This window comes from Gymnoscopelus braueri (genome assembly GCF_963280865.1).
Source record: "Gymnoscopelus braueri genome assembly, chromosome: 21".
In the NCBI taxonomy this organism is placed as follows: Eukaryota; Metazoa; Chordata; class Actinopteri; order Myctophiformes; family Myctophidae; genus Gymnoscopelus; species Gymnoscopelus braueri.
Window position 1 is genome coordinate 31,815,083 of NC_137623.1, and position 17,744 is coordinate 31,832,826.

At 42.6% G+C, this 17,744-nt stretch overlaps 1 protein-coding gene across 2 annotated transcripts in view; it reads right to left on the reverse strand.

Moving 5' to 3' along the window:
• Positions 1 to 17,744, reverse strand: part of LOC308077613 (partitioning defective 3 homolog) — a 669,238-nt gene that overhangs the window by 274,206 nt on the left and 377,288 nt on the right. The window contains exons 11-12 of one of the 2 annotated variants that reach the window (XM_080418368.1): positions 17,208 to 17,347; positions 14,648 to 14,773 (exon numbers count right to left, since the gene is read on the reverse strand). In XM_080418368.1, the coding sequence (XP_080274494.1) occupies positions 14,648 to 14,773; positions 17,208 to 17,347 (266 nt within the window). Of the gene's footprint in view, positions 1 to 14,644; positions 14,774 to 17,207; positions 17,348 to 17,744 lie in introns of both variants that reach the window. The other variant, XM_080418367.1, reaches the window with a different exon arrangement.

Sequence of the window (17,744 nt, forward strand, 5' to 3'; positions counted from 1 at the left end):
ACAAACTGTTACAAAAATGTGCTCCTATCATTGGCACAGAGGCATCAGTTTCATATGGCACATGAATTGCACTTGTGCAGTTTCCTAACACGCACTCTGGAAGTTAAAAATGTTTCCACTCTTTCAATTGATCTTCTGAAGGAAGAAATGGCACATGCTGTTGTTGCTTTTTAATTTAAAGCCTGGCATTGCTCAGAGTTTCCCTCTCAAGATTCAAGCAATGAATTGCAGGAGAATATTTCAGATGATGAGTCAAGTGCTTCTGTCCATGAAATGCAAAATGTTGAAGATGTGTCCTGTTCTATTGTGTAAATTTGCCTCAGTTTTATTTAACCCATGCATTTGACCAGTCCAATTCTAAAAACGCCTTCTAAATCCTGACCAAAGTTTTCTGAAAAACTTCAAACATTATGTATGTTGCTATATACTGTACATACAACAAATGTGTTAAGTTGGAGCATGATTTTCTTGTCTCTGGTGTGGCTGTTTATGACTTCTTGCAGGAAGCTACAGTATTTTTTGGTTTCAGTCCCTGTTTACAAGCTTTTTTCCCCCCCAATATTTTCTGAGACTGCCATTTCATTGATCTTGTATATTGATGATTTAGCAGAGCCTTACATATACTGTTAGACTGACTGGTTTAATTACTGTTTACTGTTACAGAGTACAGACTGATAGGATTACTGACTGACTGATTGTGAGACAGACTGGGTTAGTCTAATATAGCCTTAAGGCTCTGCTATTTTTAAGGAAGAGGTAACATTCCATTGGCAGCTAGCAAATTGCCAAAGATGTGTTCAAAATGGTCCGGCAGTCATGTTGTCAGGCAATTTGTGAAGGTGTAAAATACCTTGCCTGGACCTCATGACAATTTTGAATGTTTTCCTTGAAATGTGTTTTATCACTGTTTTATCACTGATATTGTATGTTAAATTTGTTAAAATAGGTCTGATTTTACAGATTTGTACTCAGGAAGACGCCATAATAAATGTTGAATATAAATTTGTGTCTCTTCGTAATTTCAAGTGTATTTTTAAACTTGGAGTAAAGTAATTAGTTTACTTGTAACAGGTTGAAACAAACGCATTAGGTTTTGTTAAAGAGAAAAAATTACTTTGTTTTATACATAATTTTGCTTTGTAGTTACTTAAAATATAAGCTTAAATAAAAGTGAAAATACAGGTTCATTCAAAGAGAATTTATGGTTTGGTTCAAATTAAAAATATTCATTGGTTGGAAGGAGTTTCTTAACTTACGGTAACTTAAAATATAAGCTTAAATAAAAGTGAAAATACAGGTTCATTCAAAGAGAATTTATGGTTTGGTTCAAATTAAAAATATTCATTGGTTGGAAGGAGTTTCTTAACTTACGGTAACTTAAGATATAAGCTTAAACCAAAGTGAAAAAACTAATTCATGTAAAAAGAATACATTGCTTTAATTAAAAAAATTGATTTAATTATAATAAAAAATATTCATTGGTTGTAATAACTTATTTAATTTAAACTAATTGAATATATTAGCTTTGGAGAAGGGTAATTTTCAAGTTGAGAAAAAGTAAAATAATTACTTGTAACAAGTTGAAGCAATTTTTTTACTTTGATCCAAAGCCTCAATTTTTACAGTGTGCTATTTTTCTAAAGATCGTGAAAATGTGTGCAAATCTTTGTGTATATATATGTTAAACATTTTAACATTTTTAACTCAAATCTTTGCTTCTGGGGGGGTCCCTGGACAACATATTTTGAGATGGGGGGGTCCGTGGCCAAATACATATCATTTTGGGTGGTCCTTGACATGAAAAAGGTTTGAGAACCACTGATATTATAGCAACATAAGTTTAAAAAAAAAACTGTTAGGATTTAGAAGACATTTGTAGAATCCCCAGAACCAAAGATTCAAGTTAAGATGTCTGCCTTAAAAATACATAAATTAAAAGTTTTGCACAAATGTCAAAAATTGCAGATCTACAAGCTCGTAGCGCGGCACTCGGTGCCGCGCTACGAGCTTGTAGATCTGCTATTTTTGAATAGCCACAGAATAGACACAGATTCTTTCCCGGTCTGAATGGGTTAATTCCAGCCTCTGATGGATGTGACAGCTCCGAATTTATGCTTCGTGCGGCGGACGGGGAGGGGAGGCATAGGAGACAAATGCGTGTGACAGCATTTGCGTGTGACAATTACAGCGGGCTAATGGCCCGTTTCATAAGCGGCGGCCCCAGTTGTCTGGATCGGAATCGCGGCCACCATGTTCCCCCCCCCCACCCCCCCTCCTCTACAGCCAGCCAAATAATATTGCAACCCACCCCCCCACCCCCCGTTGAACTGTAATTGCAGCAATCAGAGTCGCCCCATTTGAGACTGTTGCAGCTGAAACAATCCTATTTATATTTAGTCCCGTTTCAAATGCTTCACGAATACGAATACAGGCGTTTGCTTTCCCCCCCCAAAACAAGTGCACCATTGTTTTGCAATTCTAAGTGTTTTGGCAGTGAAACTTTGGGAGTTGTTTTTCTATGAAAACGGCTCGCAATTATGCCCTGTAGATAACATCTCTTGTGCTTATACTCACTCACCTCGCTCGTATCACGCAATTGGCAGTGGTGTAAAGTAAACTAAGTACATTTACTCAAGTACTGTACTTATAAGTACAATTTCGAGGTATTTTGACTTTACTGGAGTATTTCCAATTTTCAATACTGTTGCTTCTATGCCACTAAATGTCAGAGGCAAATATTGCACTTTTACTCCACTACAATTATTTGAAAACTTTAGTTACTAGTGACTTTGTAGATTTTAATTATTATCACAAAATACATATATTAACTTCTTCAGCCCTATTTAAATGTTGGCTGTTTTAAAATAGCCGATCTACAAACTCACAACGTGTTGCAATGTGACGCTTTGTAACCTTGTAGGTTTGCTATTTTTCAATTAGTTTTAATACATTTTATGTTATACACACGATACCTTCTGAAACAGGACATTCTGCATAATGAGTACTTTTACTTTCGGTACTTTAAGTATATTGTCATTACTTTTGTACTAATTATTCAAGTACATTTTGATTACTGCAAGTATTTCTATATTGCAGTACTGATACTTTTACTTATGTCAAAACATTTTGTGCTTTTTCCGGCACTGGAAACGATCCCCCGGTTTCACATTGCGCTTTTGAAACAACAAAGGAGGCTCGGTATTTGTAACAAGGTTTGCCTGGGAGGTGATTTAACAGCAGTGTTCAGAGTTAAGATCATAATTATTACAACTTTTCGGGTGTTATTTTTGAGCTGGTGACAAACACAGCTCTAGTCTTCGAGGAAGAGTAATGCGTGTGCCAGCATTGCCAACAAAATGACACGGCTGGTGTTAAGATAATTAGATGTCTCCCGGAGTAATGGCCTTTTTGCGAGGATGAGGTAACGCGTCGAAACTTTTTAGCTAACAAAGTGGAAATCACAAAATTCGTCCTGGTCTCGGGGGGGTGGCAATTCCAACTTGGTAAAAACTTGGCAGGCAACTTTTTTTAGTGAGATGAGTCATTCCTCTACGCCCAGAGCTGATAATTTGCGGCGCTCAACCTTTTGTGCCTGAATCCACACCTCCTCTATAACAATGAATACCCAGCCTTTCCTCTGTGATCTAAACTTATGCAGAGGCCATCTGTTAACACATAATTAAACATAAATCCCGTAATTGCTCCGGTGTGCGTCTAGAAATAGCCGACCGTCCCGGTTGTGTAGTGGTACCGAAAACACCCTTGGAATACAAGGAGAAGCCATATCACAGGAATCCATTTGGAGGAAGTAGTGTGGACCTAACGGTGTGAAAGTTTGAAGTGCAGGTAGTGAGTGTATGATGCCCTGCAGAAATGGCAGTGCTGCACAAAGCATGGCATGGCAGGGCTCCACAGCTTTAACCACTAAAAAGGAGTAGTTCACCCAAAACAAATCTTCCTTTCTATCAATTACCTGTACAAACCCCATGAAGCCTCGTTTTTGTCGCATTCCAGCCAATAACTTGATGACCGGCGGAGTCTGTCTCCTACTGACCCGGTTATCATAATGATTGGCTTAGGAATGCGACAAAAACTAAAAACTCTCCATGGATTCAAGGCTTCATGGGGTGTGTAATTGATAGAGAATACGTACGTTTTTGGCTGAACTACTCCTTTAAACCCTATAATTTACCTTGCCGACCATGGTCCCCCAGGGGTCTATCCTAGGTCCCCTCCTTTTTTTTTCTCTCAGCATCAAATCTCTTCACCGAAAATATTGGTCTGCTTTCCCCTGCAATGCTTTTTTTTTGCCCTCCGTGTTTTCTTTTCACGTATACCTCTTTAATCGACACGCTCTGTTCCTCTGGTTCTGCGAGACACCCAGGGCCGCTATTAATTGGACTCTCATACCAGGTTTTTTCTTTTACAATCAAAGTACAGAACCTTGTTCGAAAACAAGCTCCCTAATAATTAAAGCCAATGCCGTAGAGTGCGGTGTATAAAACAATGCCAGCCCCTGTTAATGATTTCTGAGCGCGAGTCTCAGAGATGCCACCTGTTTTTGTTTATCCCCGTTTCCGGCAGCTGCTACTATAATTAAGCTCGCGGTTCGACACGGGGAACGGTGGGTTGGGCGGTGGGGGTGGGGGTAGGTTTGGGGGGGGGGGTTTCGGTATCATGCTATGCTGATAAACAAGGTAGTTTAAGGCCACTTACTGTATGGTGACTCGCTTTCTCTCTCTGCATTTTTAACGCAAATCTCTCCTTCTGGAGGTCCCTGGCACAAAGCATTTTCAGATGGGGGTCCGCGGCCAAATAAATAACACTTTGGGGGTCCTTCACTTAAAAAAAAGTTTGAGAACCACTGATGTAGATACAGGTGTACTCACCTGCACAGAAGTAGACATTGTTTGTTCTCCTAACGGGCCAAGGATTCTCATTAGGCAATATGCCTGTTAGTACCCAAAGATTAACAGCAACAGTTTTCTGTGTTGAGTCAAGATCTACAGTAGTAGCTGGTTGTCGGTCAAAACGTTTACATCGTCTCTGTCGGATGGAAACCTCATTATGTCCAAAACTTTCGAAACTAAAATAATAGCTAGCAGATCTACAAGCTCAAAACGCGTCGCTTCGCGCCGAGTTTCACGCTTGTGGATCTGCTACTTGTGTGTGACGCTGTATATGATCAAGCATTACATTACATTACATTACATTACATTACAGTCATTTAGCAGACGCTTTTATCCAAAGCGACTTACAATAAGTGTATTCAACATAGGTAGGGAACGAAAACTACTAATCACCAGAAGTCTTTAGTGCATTTTCTGCAAAAACAAGCAACCAAGAGTATACCTAGCGCTAAGGTAAAAGTGCAATATATCAGCTACCTATTTCCTTAAACAGATGAGACAAAATAGCTAAATCAAATGAGCATGAGCTAAAACAAATAAGTGTATCGACTAAACAAGATCCAATAAACAATCCAATAATCCAATAAACAATACAGCAATAGAAAACAAGCGTTCGTACAACTAGTTAACAACAAGTAGGTCAGGCAGAGAGGAAGGGTAGTGTTTCCTGAAGAGGTGGGTTTTCAGTCTGCGGCGAAATATGGGCAGTGACTCTGCTGTCCTAACATCAGTGGGAAGTTCATTCCACCACTGTGGGGCCAGAACAGAAAAGAGTCGTGACCGTGTGGATCGGCCAGAAGGACCCTTGAGTGACGAGGCAATCAGTCGCCCCGAGGTGGCAGACCGAAGTGGTCGGGCAGGGGTGTAGGCATCGACCATAGCCCGGAGGTAGGAAGGAGCTGTTCCTTTCACTGCCCTATAGGCTAGCACCAGGGTTTTGAACTGGATGCGAGCCGCTACGGGGAGCCAGTGTAGAGAGCGGAGAAGGATGGTTGTGTGGGAGAACTTGGGGCGGTTGAACACCAGACGAGCCGCAGCTTTCTGAACAAGCTCCAGGGGTTTGATGGCGGATGCCGGAGCACCAGCGTTAATTTACGAAAAAACAAAAAAAATGGAGATAAGAGGGTTCTGCCCGACAACAACGATATCCTTCTATGACGGATTGACCGCATCTGATCATGTGGAGACACTGAGCTACTACTCCTCCTCCTGCCCTTCTCTCAGCATCTCACAGCGAGAGACATTTTGTTTTTTGAAGCTCAGAGGTGTTTAATATTCACTCCCTTTGTCAAGAAGCCACCGTGAGTGGAAACGGCGCCAAAGGAGAGAAATTTGTGTTTCAATACTTATCGCTGTATATAGTGGCACATTCGCAATTACACCCATGGCTGGTTTCTTTTAGCCCTCCTTTTTTCAAATTTGCTTCCAATGACCTTTATGTAGCACATTTTTTTGGGGGGGGGGCGAGCGGGGTAGAGAAGTTTCTAGTGGTGTTAATTGTTTTCGGCACCGATGTGCGGAGAGACTCTGAGGTGTTCATGTGAATACAAGTGGTTGTGATTCACCCTGCCCCCCCTCCTCTCTCTCAATCTCTCTCTCTCCATCTCTCTCTCTCTTAGTCCTCTCCCCTATTTCAGATCGCACACACGCACTCGCCATCCTCGATAGCAGGTGTCACGTCGTTAACCCGTTAGGGCCTGAGGTTCCGATTCTACAAATGTCTTGTGAATCCAGTTTTCTGAAAAACGTTATATATATTTGTTCATGTCAATGACCTCCAAAATTATAGGTATTTGGGCCGTGGACCCCCATCTCAAAATATGTTGTTCCAGGGACCCCCAGAAGTAAATATTTGAGTTAAAAATGTTTGCTTAAAAAAATATATAAATTGAAAGATTTGCAAAAATGTTCACGATTTTTCAAAAATAGCAGATCTACAAGCTCGCAGCGCGGCACTCGGTGCCGCGCTGCGAGCTTGTAGATCTGCTATTTTTGAATAGCCCAAAGTATAACATAACGGTTTAAGTGGTTACACACACAGGTGCGTTAACCCGGTTTTAACGGGTTAAGCGAGGCGGTAACTAAACAAAGAAGTCTCATTTAGCATGCTGGGGGGGGGGGGACTCTGTTTGCCAGACTGATGAGCCTGGTGGGCTTTTTCCCTGCGCTGTCCCCTCCCTCCGCCCCCCCTTGTCTCGCCCGTTCACAGCAACCAGCCAACCCTCCCCTTGAGAGGACAATAGAGCGTAATGAATGGGACATTCACACCGTCACAATGTTAATTAACAAAAGGACTTGTGGCTCATAATGGACTGTGACTGCATGTGGGGAGATGGGAGGGAAAAGTAAAGGGGCCTGTCTGTGTCAGGCTGTGCTAAATACGCTAGGCGGGTGTGCTGTGTGTGTGTGTGTGTGTGTGTGTGTGTGTGTGTGTGTGTGTGTGTGTGTGTGTGTGTGTGTGTGTGTGTGTGTGTGTGTGTGTGTGTGTGTGTGTGTGTGTGTGTGTGTGTGTGTAGCAGCCAGGTCACGAAAGAGATTTCCCTGAGGCGGTAGAAGATTGTGTACAGGTGGACGACTGGCGCACATTTCTGGGCTTGGAAATCACAATAATAATGTGTTTGGCCAACCATTTTGGTTCAGTTTCTATAGTTAGTTGAATCAAGGATTACCAAACTTTTCAGGACCCCAAAATAATCACATTTGAACTGGGGACCCCCCACCCTAACAATCACTTGGAATTGTAGGCATTACATTTAGTTTGACTCGGCTCCTCGGATAAATATTGTGAAAAGAGCCGAACTACAAGCTCACAACGCCTCGCGCTGCGAGGCGTTGTGAGCTTGTAGATCGGCTATTTTCACAATGTTTGTCTCTTTCTTACGTAATATTTGACAATTTGGCCAATTTGGTATTACAAAGGTCTTGTAAAATTGTAACTTTAGAAATGTGCAGATACCCTTTCTACACTTATGCTGTATGTTGGTTTGTTTACTGTTGAGTGAGAAGTAAATCATCTGGGGGGGGACCCCAAAATACTTTAGGGAAACGCTGAGTTCAATGAACACTGACAATTTTTACAGTTAGCGACTGAACTTTGAAAGTTCAGTGTTATAAATGTCATATTCATGAATACAAACGCTGGAGTGGAGGGAGCCATTTGTTGTGAGCTTGGATGTGTGCGTCACTGGGCAAGTGGAAGTGGACGAAGCTTGTAATGGTCTTTTGTCTTTTCTTTTTAGGTATTAAAAAAAGTCTTAAAAGTAGTTATTCATCTGGGGACCCCCCAAAAAATCTTGTGTCCCGACCCACAGGTTGAGAACCACTGCTTTACGCGACCAGCAAAACATGGATCCGCAGGGTCCCCAAAACCGTAGCAGTAGCAGTGGTGGAAAAAGTACTGTATTTTCTTAAGTAAAAGTATCAATACTGCAATATAGAAATATTCTGTTACAAGTGAAAGTCCAGTACTCAACATGCATTTGAGTAAAAGTACTCAATATGCAGAATGTCCCATGTCACAAGTTTTCAAATGTCTAAAACTAATAGAAATCTTTTGAAAAATAGCAGATCTACAAGCTCACAACGCTTGTAGAAGTAAAAGTATCGAACATTGGAAATACTCCAGTGAAGTAAAAGTACCTCAAAATTGTACTTAAGTACAGTACTTGAGTACATACACTTAGTTACTTTCCACCACTGAGCAGTATACCACGCGAACACACCTGCATGGTCCCCCTACCCGCAGCAGTAGTACCATGCACACACACACTGGCCCGGGGATACGTGCATGCGCAATGCCAGGTCTCGGCTCTAACAACAAATTGCCTTTTTTTTCTCCCCCGCTCCCCCTTTCTCCCTGAAGTGAAGTTTGAATGCAGGAGACTGCGCAGCAGAATTGGTGCAGCGAGGCCCTGTCAGCCCGGGTCTGACAAACTCATTCTTGGCCGGCAGCACTTGTTCCTGTCTGATGAAAATGTTACGGCGCTCGCTCATTCTCTCTGCCTCAGCCCTCGCTATTCCCAGAACACAGCAGCGCTGAGTGGATGGTTATTCTGTCATCATTTTGGAGTCGCACGCACACACGCACAAACGCGCATGCACACACACAAGCATGCGTGCGCACGCGCACATACACACGCACACACGCGCGCACACACACACACGCGCACAAACACACAAACACACACACACAACTAGACACATTTTGGCCCATCCAATTATGACCAATTTAATTTGTACATCTAATATATTATTGTCCTCTATTCTGAGGTTAAAAGCTTCCTCAGGGACAATTTTATATAAAGTCTTCATTCATTATAGATAAAAAAAAAGAAACGTCCACTTCCTCTTGCCCAGTGACGCACGCATTCACTTATCAAGAGAGTTTTTTTTAAAAAAACTGGTTGTATTAAAAAAAAGGACACAGAGAGAGAGAAAACATTGGCAAACGCAACACAATCATTCACGAGCCAGCGATTTGAGTTGAGATCTGATCTGAAAGTTATTAATGGCCAAAACAATATCTCCCTGTGACATCTCTTAAACCTGTTAGCCCAGCATATCTCTGTCTGGTGGAAACCTCATTATATCCAAAACTGTTACTACAGTTTCGTTGAACATTATGGAACATTATGAATAATAATTACATTTCTGTTTGGCTTTTAGTCTTCGTAAACAAGGTGCACAGGGCACATAGTGACAAATAAAAAGCTCAAAACGCGTAGATGTGATATTCCACTATTTTTGAAAATGGTTGAAAATACATGGACATTTTTCAACATGGTAACGATTATGACGATCATGATGATTATACAAAAAATAATTGCGATTAGGTCTATCATAATTGTGACAAGCCTATGCGTGTAATGTCATCGCTTAGACGCTTACCCACGCCAGTCACATTACCGTTTCAAACATTACAGTGTGGTTGGGGGTAGGGCTGTCACGATTACAAATTTAAGTCAACGATTAATTATCACTCAAATAATTGCGATTAACGATTTAATTGTGTTTCTGTCGTTGAAAATTTACGGAATTATGAATAAAAATTTAAATTCTGTATGGCTTTTAGCTTTAGTAAACAAAAGTTGCACAGGGCAGATATGACAAATAACACATATTTACTGACTTTATACTTAAAAATAAACATTAACTCTCTCAGTGCCAATGAAATAAAAAAATATGTTCATACTGTGCCAGCAATTTTTTTTTTAATAAAACAAAATAATAATAATAAGTTAAAGAAGAAGTGAATGGGGCAGCAAATCTTCGGATCACGATATATTGGGTTCTGAAAATTATTTTCCATATTAAAAAAAAAAAAAAAAAAAAAAAATCGGGATAATTCGTTCTTGGCACTGAGAGAGTTAATAGTGGAAATAGCCGATCTATAAACTCAAAACACGTCGCGATTTTGAGCTTATAGATCTGCTATTTCCACTATTTTTTGACAGTTTTGGAAAATATGATCTTTTTTACATGGAATTGATTATGATGATTATGCAAAAAAATAATTGTGATTATATAAATTAATTGCGATTAGACGATTATGTAATAATTGTGACAGGCATAGTTGGGGGGTGAGACGAATGATGCTGATGTGCGCCTAATGCTCATTTAGTACGCGCGAGGCACGAGTGTGCTTGTGCGCCGGCGTGTGCAAAAAACATACTCTCGTGTCCCCGTGCACGCTCGCACAGATTTATTCACACTGCTCCACAGTATGTATGACAGTCAAGGCAATTACCTACCGTGCTTTTCTGCCATGCTTTATTTGCAATAACTGTCACTTGTCAGGGCCCCACCTCATCCGATATGATTCTCATGAACACACTGGTATGGATTATTGAGATCCCGAGAAAGCCCCCCCCCCCCATTGAGAGTCGTATGTGTAAGTGACGGAGGGGGAGAGAGAGAGAGAGAGAATGAGAGAGAGAGAGAGAGAGAGAGAGAGATAGAGATAGAGAGAGAGAGAGAGGGCACAGCAAAATGCTAATGTGGCAAAGGAAAAGTAATGAAATATTAAGCTTGCAGTGTCAACTCCATGACATGCAGAGCCACAGAAGTTAGTTAGTTAGAGAGAGAGTGAGAGAGAGAGAGAGACACACAGACAGACTGACTGAGAGAGAGAAAGAGGAAGACAGGTGGATTATTAAGATGGCTGCCTCGGTGATGTGTTTTTCTAACGCTGTCACGCCAGGAGAACACAAGAGGATTTTAAGCTCAGCTCACCGCCGCCGCAGCAGCCAGACAGCCAGAGCAACAAAAGGAGACCATTTCGTATATACCACCAGAAAAGGTCGCCGCTTTGACCCCACCCGCGACAGCCAAACGCGTCCATCTCCAGCCACGTGCCCTTGAGCAAAGCACGGATGCCATTGTGCCTGCTCATTTTTCGTTATGTCACTGTGGATAAGCGCGTCGTCGTCTACTGCAAATGTCATCTTTATTGTGCGGTTGACAGGTGCCAGTTTCCAGCACCGATGTGGCTGACCTCCAGTACCCGTAGGGGTAATTGGCAGATCGTCGTGACAGCTCTGACAGAATAGCAGTCTCAATCCCTCATCATCCGCCAACTTTTTTACGTTTGCTCGTTAAAGGAGTAGTTCAACCAATAAATGACACATTTTCTATCAATTAGTCACCCCCATGAAGTCTTGAATTCATGGAGATTTCTTTCGTTTTTTTGTCGCATTCCTGAGCCAATAATTTGATGACTCAGCAGCGGTTCCGGTAGGAGACACAAAGAGTCTCCTTTGAGTCTCCTATACCGGAACCGCTGCCTACCGGTCCGCTGGTCATCGAATTATTGGCTTAGGAATGTGACAAAAACTAAAAGATATGCATGAATTCAAGTCTCCATGGGGTGACTAATCGATAGAAAAACATATTTGTTTTGGGTGAACTATCCCTTTAACCCATTAAAACCGGGAAAGCATATGTGTAAAAAAAAAAAACAGCAATAGTAATACTATATGCAATATACTATGCATATATAGTTATGTATAAAAAATCTTGAAAGTGTTTGGAAAATCTTGAAAGTGCGAGAACCACTGCATTTGTAGAATCGGCCTCAGGTCTTACAGCTCTTATGATGGGGTCGCCAACCCCCAAGCGCAAGTGTGAGTTCTATGGGTTAGACGTGCTGTAGGGAGGCACGGGGGGGGGGCTCTCTGGCGTGCCCACTGTCACAGACGCTGAATGGAGGCCGGACGAGGGCAGTCGCCTCGCCATCTGTCGTCCGACAGCCAAAGTCACCCTGGGATAACTTGGGAAACGCACAGAAATATCAAACTGCCTGTCTGGCGAACGTGTTGCCGAGTGTGTATGTGTGTGTGTGTGTGTGTGTGTGTGTGTGTGTGTGTGTGTGTGTGTGTGTTTATGTGTGTGTGTGTGTGTGTGTGTGTGTGTGTGTGTATGTGTACTGTGAGGGCCAATATAGGCTCTATGCAGCCATATTGGAAACAAATGTGGCCTCTTCCTTCACAGGTGTTACCAATGATACTAATGAAGGCTCTGTTCCATTTAGTGTAGCACAGTGGTTCCTCACACGTTTTTAATTGCAAGGACCCACATAACTCTGAGAGTGTACAAATGGAACCCTCATGGGTCCATTTGGTTCCATTTGTACACGCTCAGAGTTACACACCCGCAAGGGGCCATTTGGAACCCCCTTCAAGGAACCATGAGGGTCCCTGGACCACATTTTGAGACCCACTGGTGTAGCAGAGTGTTTCCAGTGAGCCAACATGCACAATATCAGCACCCTGACTCTGTTTGAGCAGAATGGAACAGAGCCTTCATTAGTATCATTTGGTAACACCTGTGCAGGAATGAAGGAAGTAGCCTGGCATGGCCAGACTTAAGGCCTTTCCAGACAGGGTGCAATTTTTCGCACGGAAAAAACGGACAATATCATTTTTTAAATGAACACATGGTTCTCAATGACCTCATGCACACCCGGCTCCGAATTTACCGTGCGGCGATGCGATGCGGCGATGCGTTTTTTTCCGATCGAACCCAGTTCGATTTGTGCGTCTTTTCGCATGCGGTAAAAACTGATTGACTAATCGCACCCTGTCTGCAAAGGCCTTAAGACTTGGTTTCCAGGCTAGTAAGGAAGAGGCCCGATTTCTTTCCAATATGGCTGCTGTGCATAAAGCTTATACAGTAGTTGTCCCGACATATAGTAGTATTTGAGTTAGTCTTACAATTACAGAAAGGTTGGAATTAGGATTAGGCATTTAGAGGTTAGGTTTAGGATATGGGCTTGAAATTTGTTCTGAAATCCGGAACGGAATGACTGTTTTTATGTATTTTTTTATAACGGACCTGAACCCTAATTGGACCAGGCTGTGAGATTTGTTTTCCCGAGATATTACAGAAACCGACCCCGACTGCTGGGCATTATATGGACGTTAACAAACCTAGTAATTCATTGCAGTTGCTGCCAGAAATGCTGTTCTACCAAGTACATGTCAGTTATAGCCTACGCCACAATGGAATATACAGTAGCAGCTAGCAACCAACAATAAGAGACAACTACATTTAAATTGCATGTTTTCACCTCCATGAAGAATGAACCACAAACAGTGTGCGTGCGTGCGTGCGTGCGTGCGTGCGTGCGTGCGTGCGTGTGTAGGTGAGTGTGTGTTTGTCTTGTCCATCAGTATGTATGTGGTATAGTGTGTGTGTGTGCTGGGTATATCAGATAGAGGAGGTTGACAGAGCATAACCCGCCCTGGAGAAAAGCTTTGTGTTAATGTGATTCTGAACTTATCTGCTCTTATCCTTGCACCTGATGGCGGGGAGGTCAGCGAGGATAATAATGTTTGTCCTGACGGCCTGTCCCCACCATTCATTCCCCTGTTCCCTGGATGGGGTTATTATTAACAGACCCCGGCACAGACAATGACCATGGAGTGCAGTGCGGTGAAATGGACTAAAACCAGAGGAGCAAAGAGGTGAGATGAACCGACTTGAGACTGACGCAGTGCTTTTTCAAAACTTTTTGTTCCTGTAAGTAGCTCTCCACCAAACAGACTCCTACACTGCCCTGCAAAGCACAAAGTACAGTAACTACGGGGAAAGATATCACTGATAAAATGGGTTTAAAAGTGTTTCAACACGTCAGCCAAATTAGATATCGGCATATAAGTGATATTACACTAATAGTGTATCTGTTCTTGAGGTAATTGTTTATCCCCCAAAATCGCAAAGGCTAATTTGACCTTTGGGATACACAAAGAAGTCGGTGTATCCAAAAACGTAGTTACTGCACTTTGGCTTGGCAGGAGGTCGGGAGATCAGTCGGTTGGAAGGTGTGAAAAAAACGAGCCGACACCGACAGACGGCGACTATGGTGCTAAAAATAGCCTATATGGCTTCATGTCTTTTTCAACAGCAAGCCGGCTGCTATCTGGCGGTCGAAAGCAGCTTTCGACGGTTCCCTGCAACTTGCGACCTGAAGCGACAGTGTACCCACCGCCCATTCAACAGCAGATTTTCAGCAACAGACGCTTTGCAACATATATACTGCCAACATTGGTGCGGTGAAAAAATACCTTAAGGCACATACCAATGTCAGTCAAAATCTCGAGGCCGTATTCATTTAGAAAATAGTCGGTCACAACGTGTTACATAGCATTGTGAGCTTCGAGATCAGCTAGGTTCACATTTTTTTCTAAACGTGGTGGTGGTTGTGTGTCTGTGGGGTTAGTAGTAGTAGTACTGACCACCTCTCGGGGCAGAAGGGGGTCCTCCTGGCGGAGCACCAGCAGGGTGACGGTCCCTCCCATGGGGGTGGCACGGAGCAGGGCCACCACCTCCTCCTGGCTCTTACCACTAAGGTCCACTCCACTCACCTGGACGGACGCACACACACACACACATTTGACTTGTTTGACTTCTAGTCCACTACATCTCAAAGGCAAATATTGTACTTTTTACTCCACTACAATTATTAGAAAATGTTGGTTACTAGTTACTTTATAGATTTTGATTATTTTTATTACAAAACCACTTCAGACTTCTATATATATTTTGGCAATTTGAAAATAGACGATCTACAAGCTCATAACGTGTCACTTTGCAACGCGTTGTGAGCTTGTAGATCTGCTATTTTCAAAACTTGTGAAAAAGGATCTTCTGCATGATGAGTACTTTTACTTTTGGTACATTTTGATGCCAATACTTTTGTACTTTTACTCAAGTCAGTTTTGAATACCGGACTTGTACTTGTAACAGAGTATTTCTACAATATTGTAGAGTATCGTAGTATTGTAGAGTATTGATACTTTTACTTAAGCAAAACACGTGAGTACTTCTTCCATCACTGATTTCTTCAGCAATCCAAAGCCATAGTCCAGGGGTCGGCAAATACGTTTGGCCTCAGGCCAATCTTTTTTTTTTCTACGGCATTAGATGGCGGGCCAGATAATATAATCAAAGTCTACTTTAAGAAATTGATAGTTAAAGGTTTTTACTGGAACTCCATGACAGACTTGCCTTATAAGACGTACATTTGTGATGAAGAGAACGGATCAAAATAAACGAGCTATGGTGGCATTTAATATACTGTAAACAAGCAGTTTTTCCCCCTTAACATTATTGTCAATAATAAATGTATGGACTTACCATGAAGCCTAGGAGCTGAACTCATTCTAATTATAATATTTGACATAGGCTACTTTTATTAATTATGAATTATTATTAATTATTAACCCAGGTCATCCCAGACATACAACGCGTAATTTGTCATTTATAATAATTCATCATGGTGGACGATGGCGTTACAGATCTACAAGCTCACAGTGCGTCGCTGATCGACCCGTTGTGAACTTGTAGATCAGCTGTATATTCGGGGCACAACACCGTCAAACGACGGAGCATAAACTCAGCTGTCATTACTGGATTGATTGGTTGCAGCTGAGGAGCTACGCTTATATGTGCAGCCTGCTTTCGTAAGTTCGCTAAAAACATTTAACCTGCAAGTTAGGAAGAATAAGAGAAAATGTCACTATCCAAAAGCCTATAAGAGGAAAGTTTACAGTGAAAACAGGGCATTTAAAGAGAAATGGACAGCAAACTACAATATGTGTTCATCCTACCTGGTTGCTTCAATGAAAAGTCATTGTGTTCTGCAATAAAGTTTTGACTACCCGCTAGCTAGGAATATGATTTTATACGGCACCACAAGACGAATAGCCTGGCATTGGCCAGACTGATAACGTGGATTCACTCTCACGTTCCTCCCCGGTATCAGTCTGGACTTCGGCCCATAGGGAGCGAGTATGAGAAATCAGAAAATGATTTTGATGCTTTTCACTGTTGTACTAGACTGCCCCAACGCTCCTGATTTCGTGTATAGAGGGGCGGGTGTATAGAGCCGGCGAGAGATTGCGCCTGATCCCATTGGTTCACCGATCTGTCCGTCAACCCCCGCCCCGTTAACACAACATTACGAGCGACGCCCACTGCACTCTGGTTGGTTGGGAAGTGAAACACTTCCTCATACCGAGTACACCGACGCGCTGGGCCAGGCTTTTATTTTTTAGCAAAACTAAACAATAAAAGCCTGGAGATCGAGGCTACTGTTGTACGGACAGCAGTTGAAACGCAGTCACTGATTGGCCCGATCATTTTCTGATTTCTCATACTCACTCCCTATGGGCCAAAGTCCAGACTGACACCGGGGAGGAACGTGAGAGTGAATCCACGTTATCAGTCTGGCCAATGCCAGGCTACCTTCAAAGTGGTCTTTCCACCAAAGAGAACCAGGAAAGACGCAAGATTGAAGCACTGACAGCAGTTTGTGCACAGCAGCAGAAGTCAGCTGTGTGGGACCATTCCGCTGCTTAAGCAGCAACCAATTGATTGTACCATGTCATAGTACATGTGTCCGGGTAGCACAGTCGGTAGAGCTCTCGCCTTTGGATCTACAAGCTCACGACTTGCGAGGCGTTCGGAGCTTGTAGATCGTTTTTTTTTCTCCCCTCTTTCTTATATTATTTGACAATTTCGCTAATGTTTGACCAGCCTTTATAGTATAGTGTGTTGATTACTTTTGATGAAGTAATGGTCTTTTTTTATGATTTTTTTTTTTTTAGGTATTAATTTTCACTTCACTGTCATCTGGGGACCCCCCTAAAATAATGTGAGGAACCACGTGGGGGTCCAGACCCACATGCTGAGAACCACTGCTGTTCAAACACATCTCCAGTGAACAGAAAACTGCACATGGGGTTAGTCGCGGTTATGTTGAAGTGACGCAGAATCACACAGCCGAACAGAACGCACCTCCTGCAGCCTGTCGCCGGCCTTCAGTCGGCCGTCTTCGATGGCGGCGCCTCTGGCGAGGATGTTTTTGACGAAGATGGGCGCGCTGCCGCCGATGGGCACGTCTCTGGTCGTGATGCTGAAGCCGAGGCCTTCTGGACCTACAAGGGAGGAATAATGAACCATCAAGAACACAGTAATTAATGCCTCCATACCGTATGGCAGGGGTCTTTAACGTTTTTCAGGCCATGGACCCCCTTAGCAGAGAGAGATGAAGGAGGGACCCCCCACTACATACTGTATAAAATGATGTTGCAGATAGATTCCATATACTGTCGTTTCACTGCTTGACAGCACGATCATCAGTGTATTTTGGATTCACGTTAATGTGTATTTTCAGATATTTCACCACTTAAACCGTCAATACTTAGTAAACTTGACCTTTCAACTCTGTCCTTGGACTGCTCTTTTCTCTCTCTACACCCAAACCTCTTTGCCGAAAATAGCAGATCTACAACGCCTCGCAGTGCGAGGCGTTGTGAGCTTGTAGATCGGCAA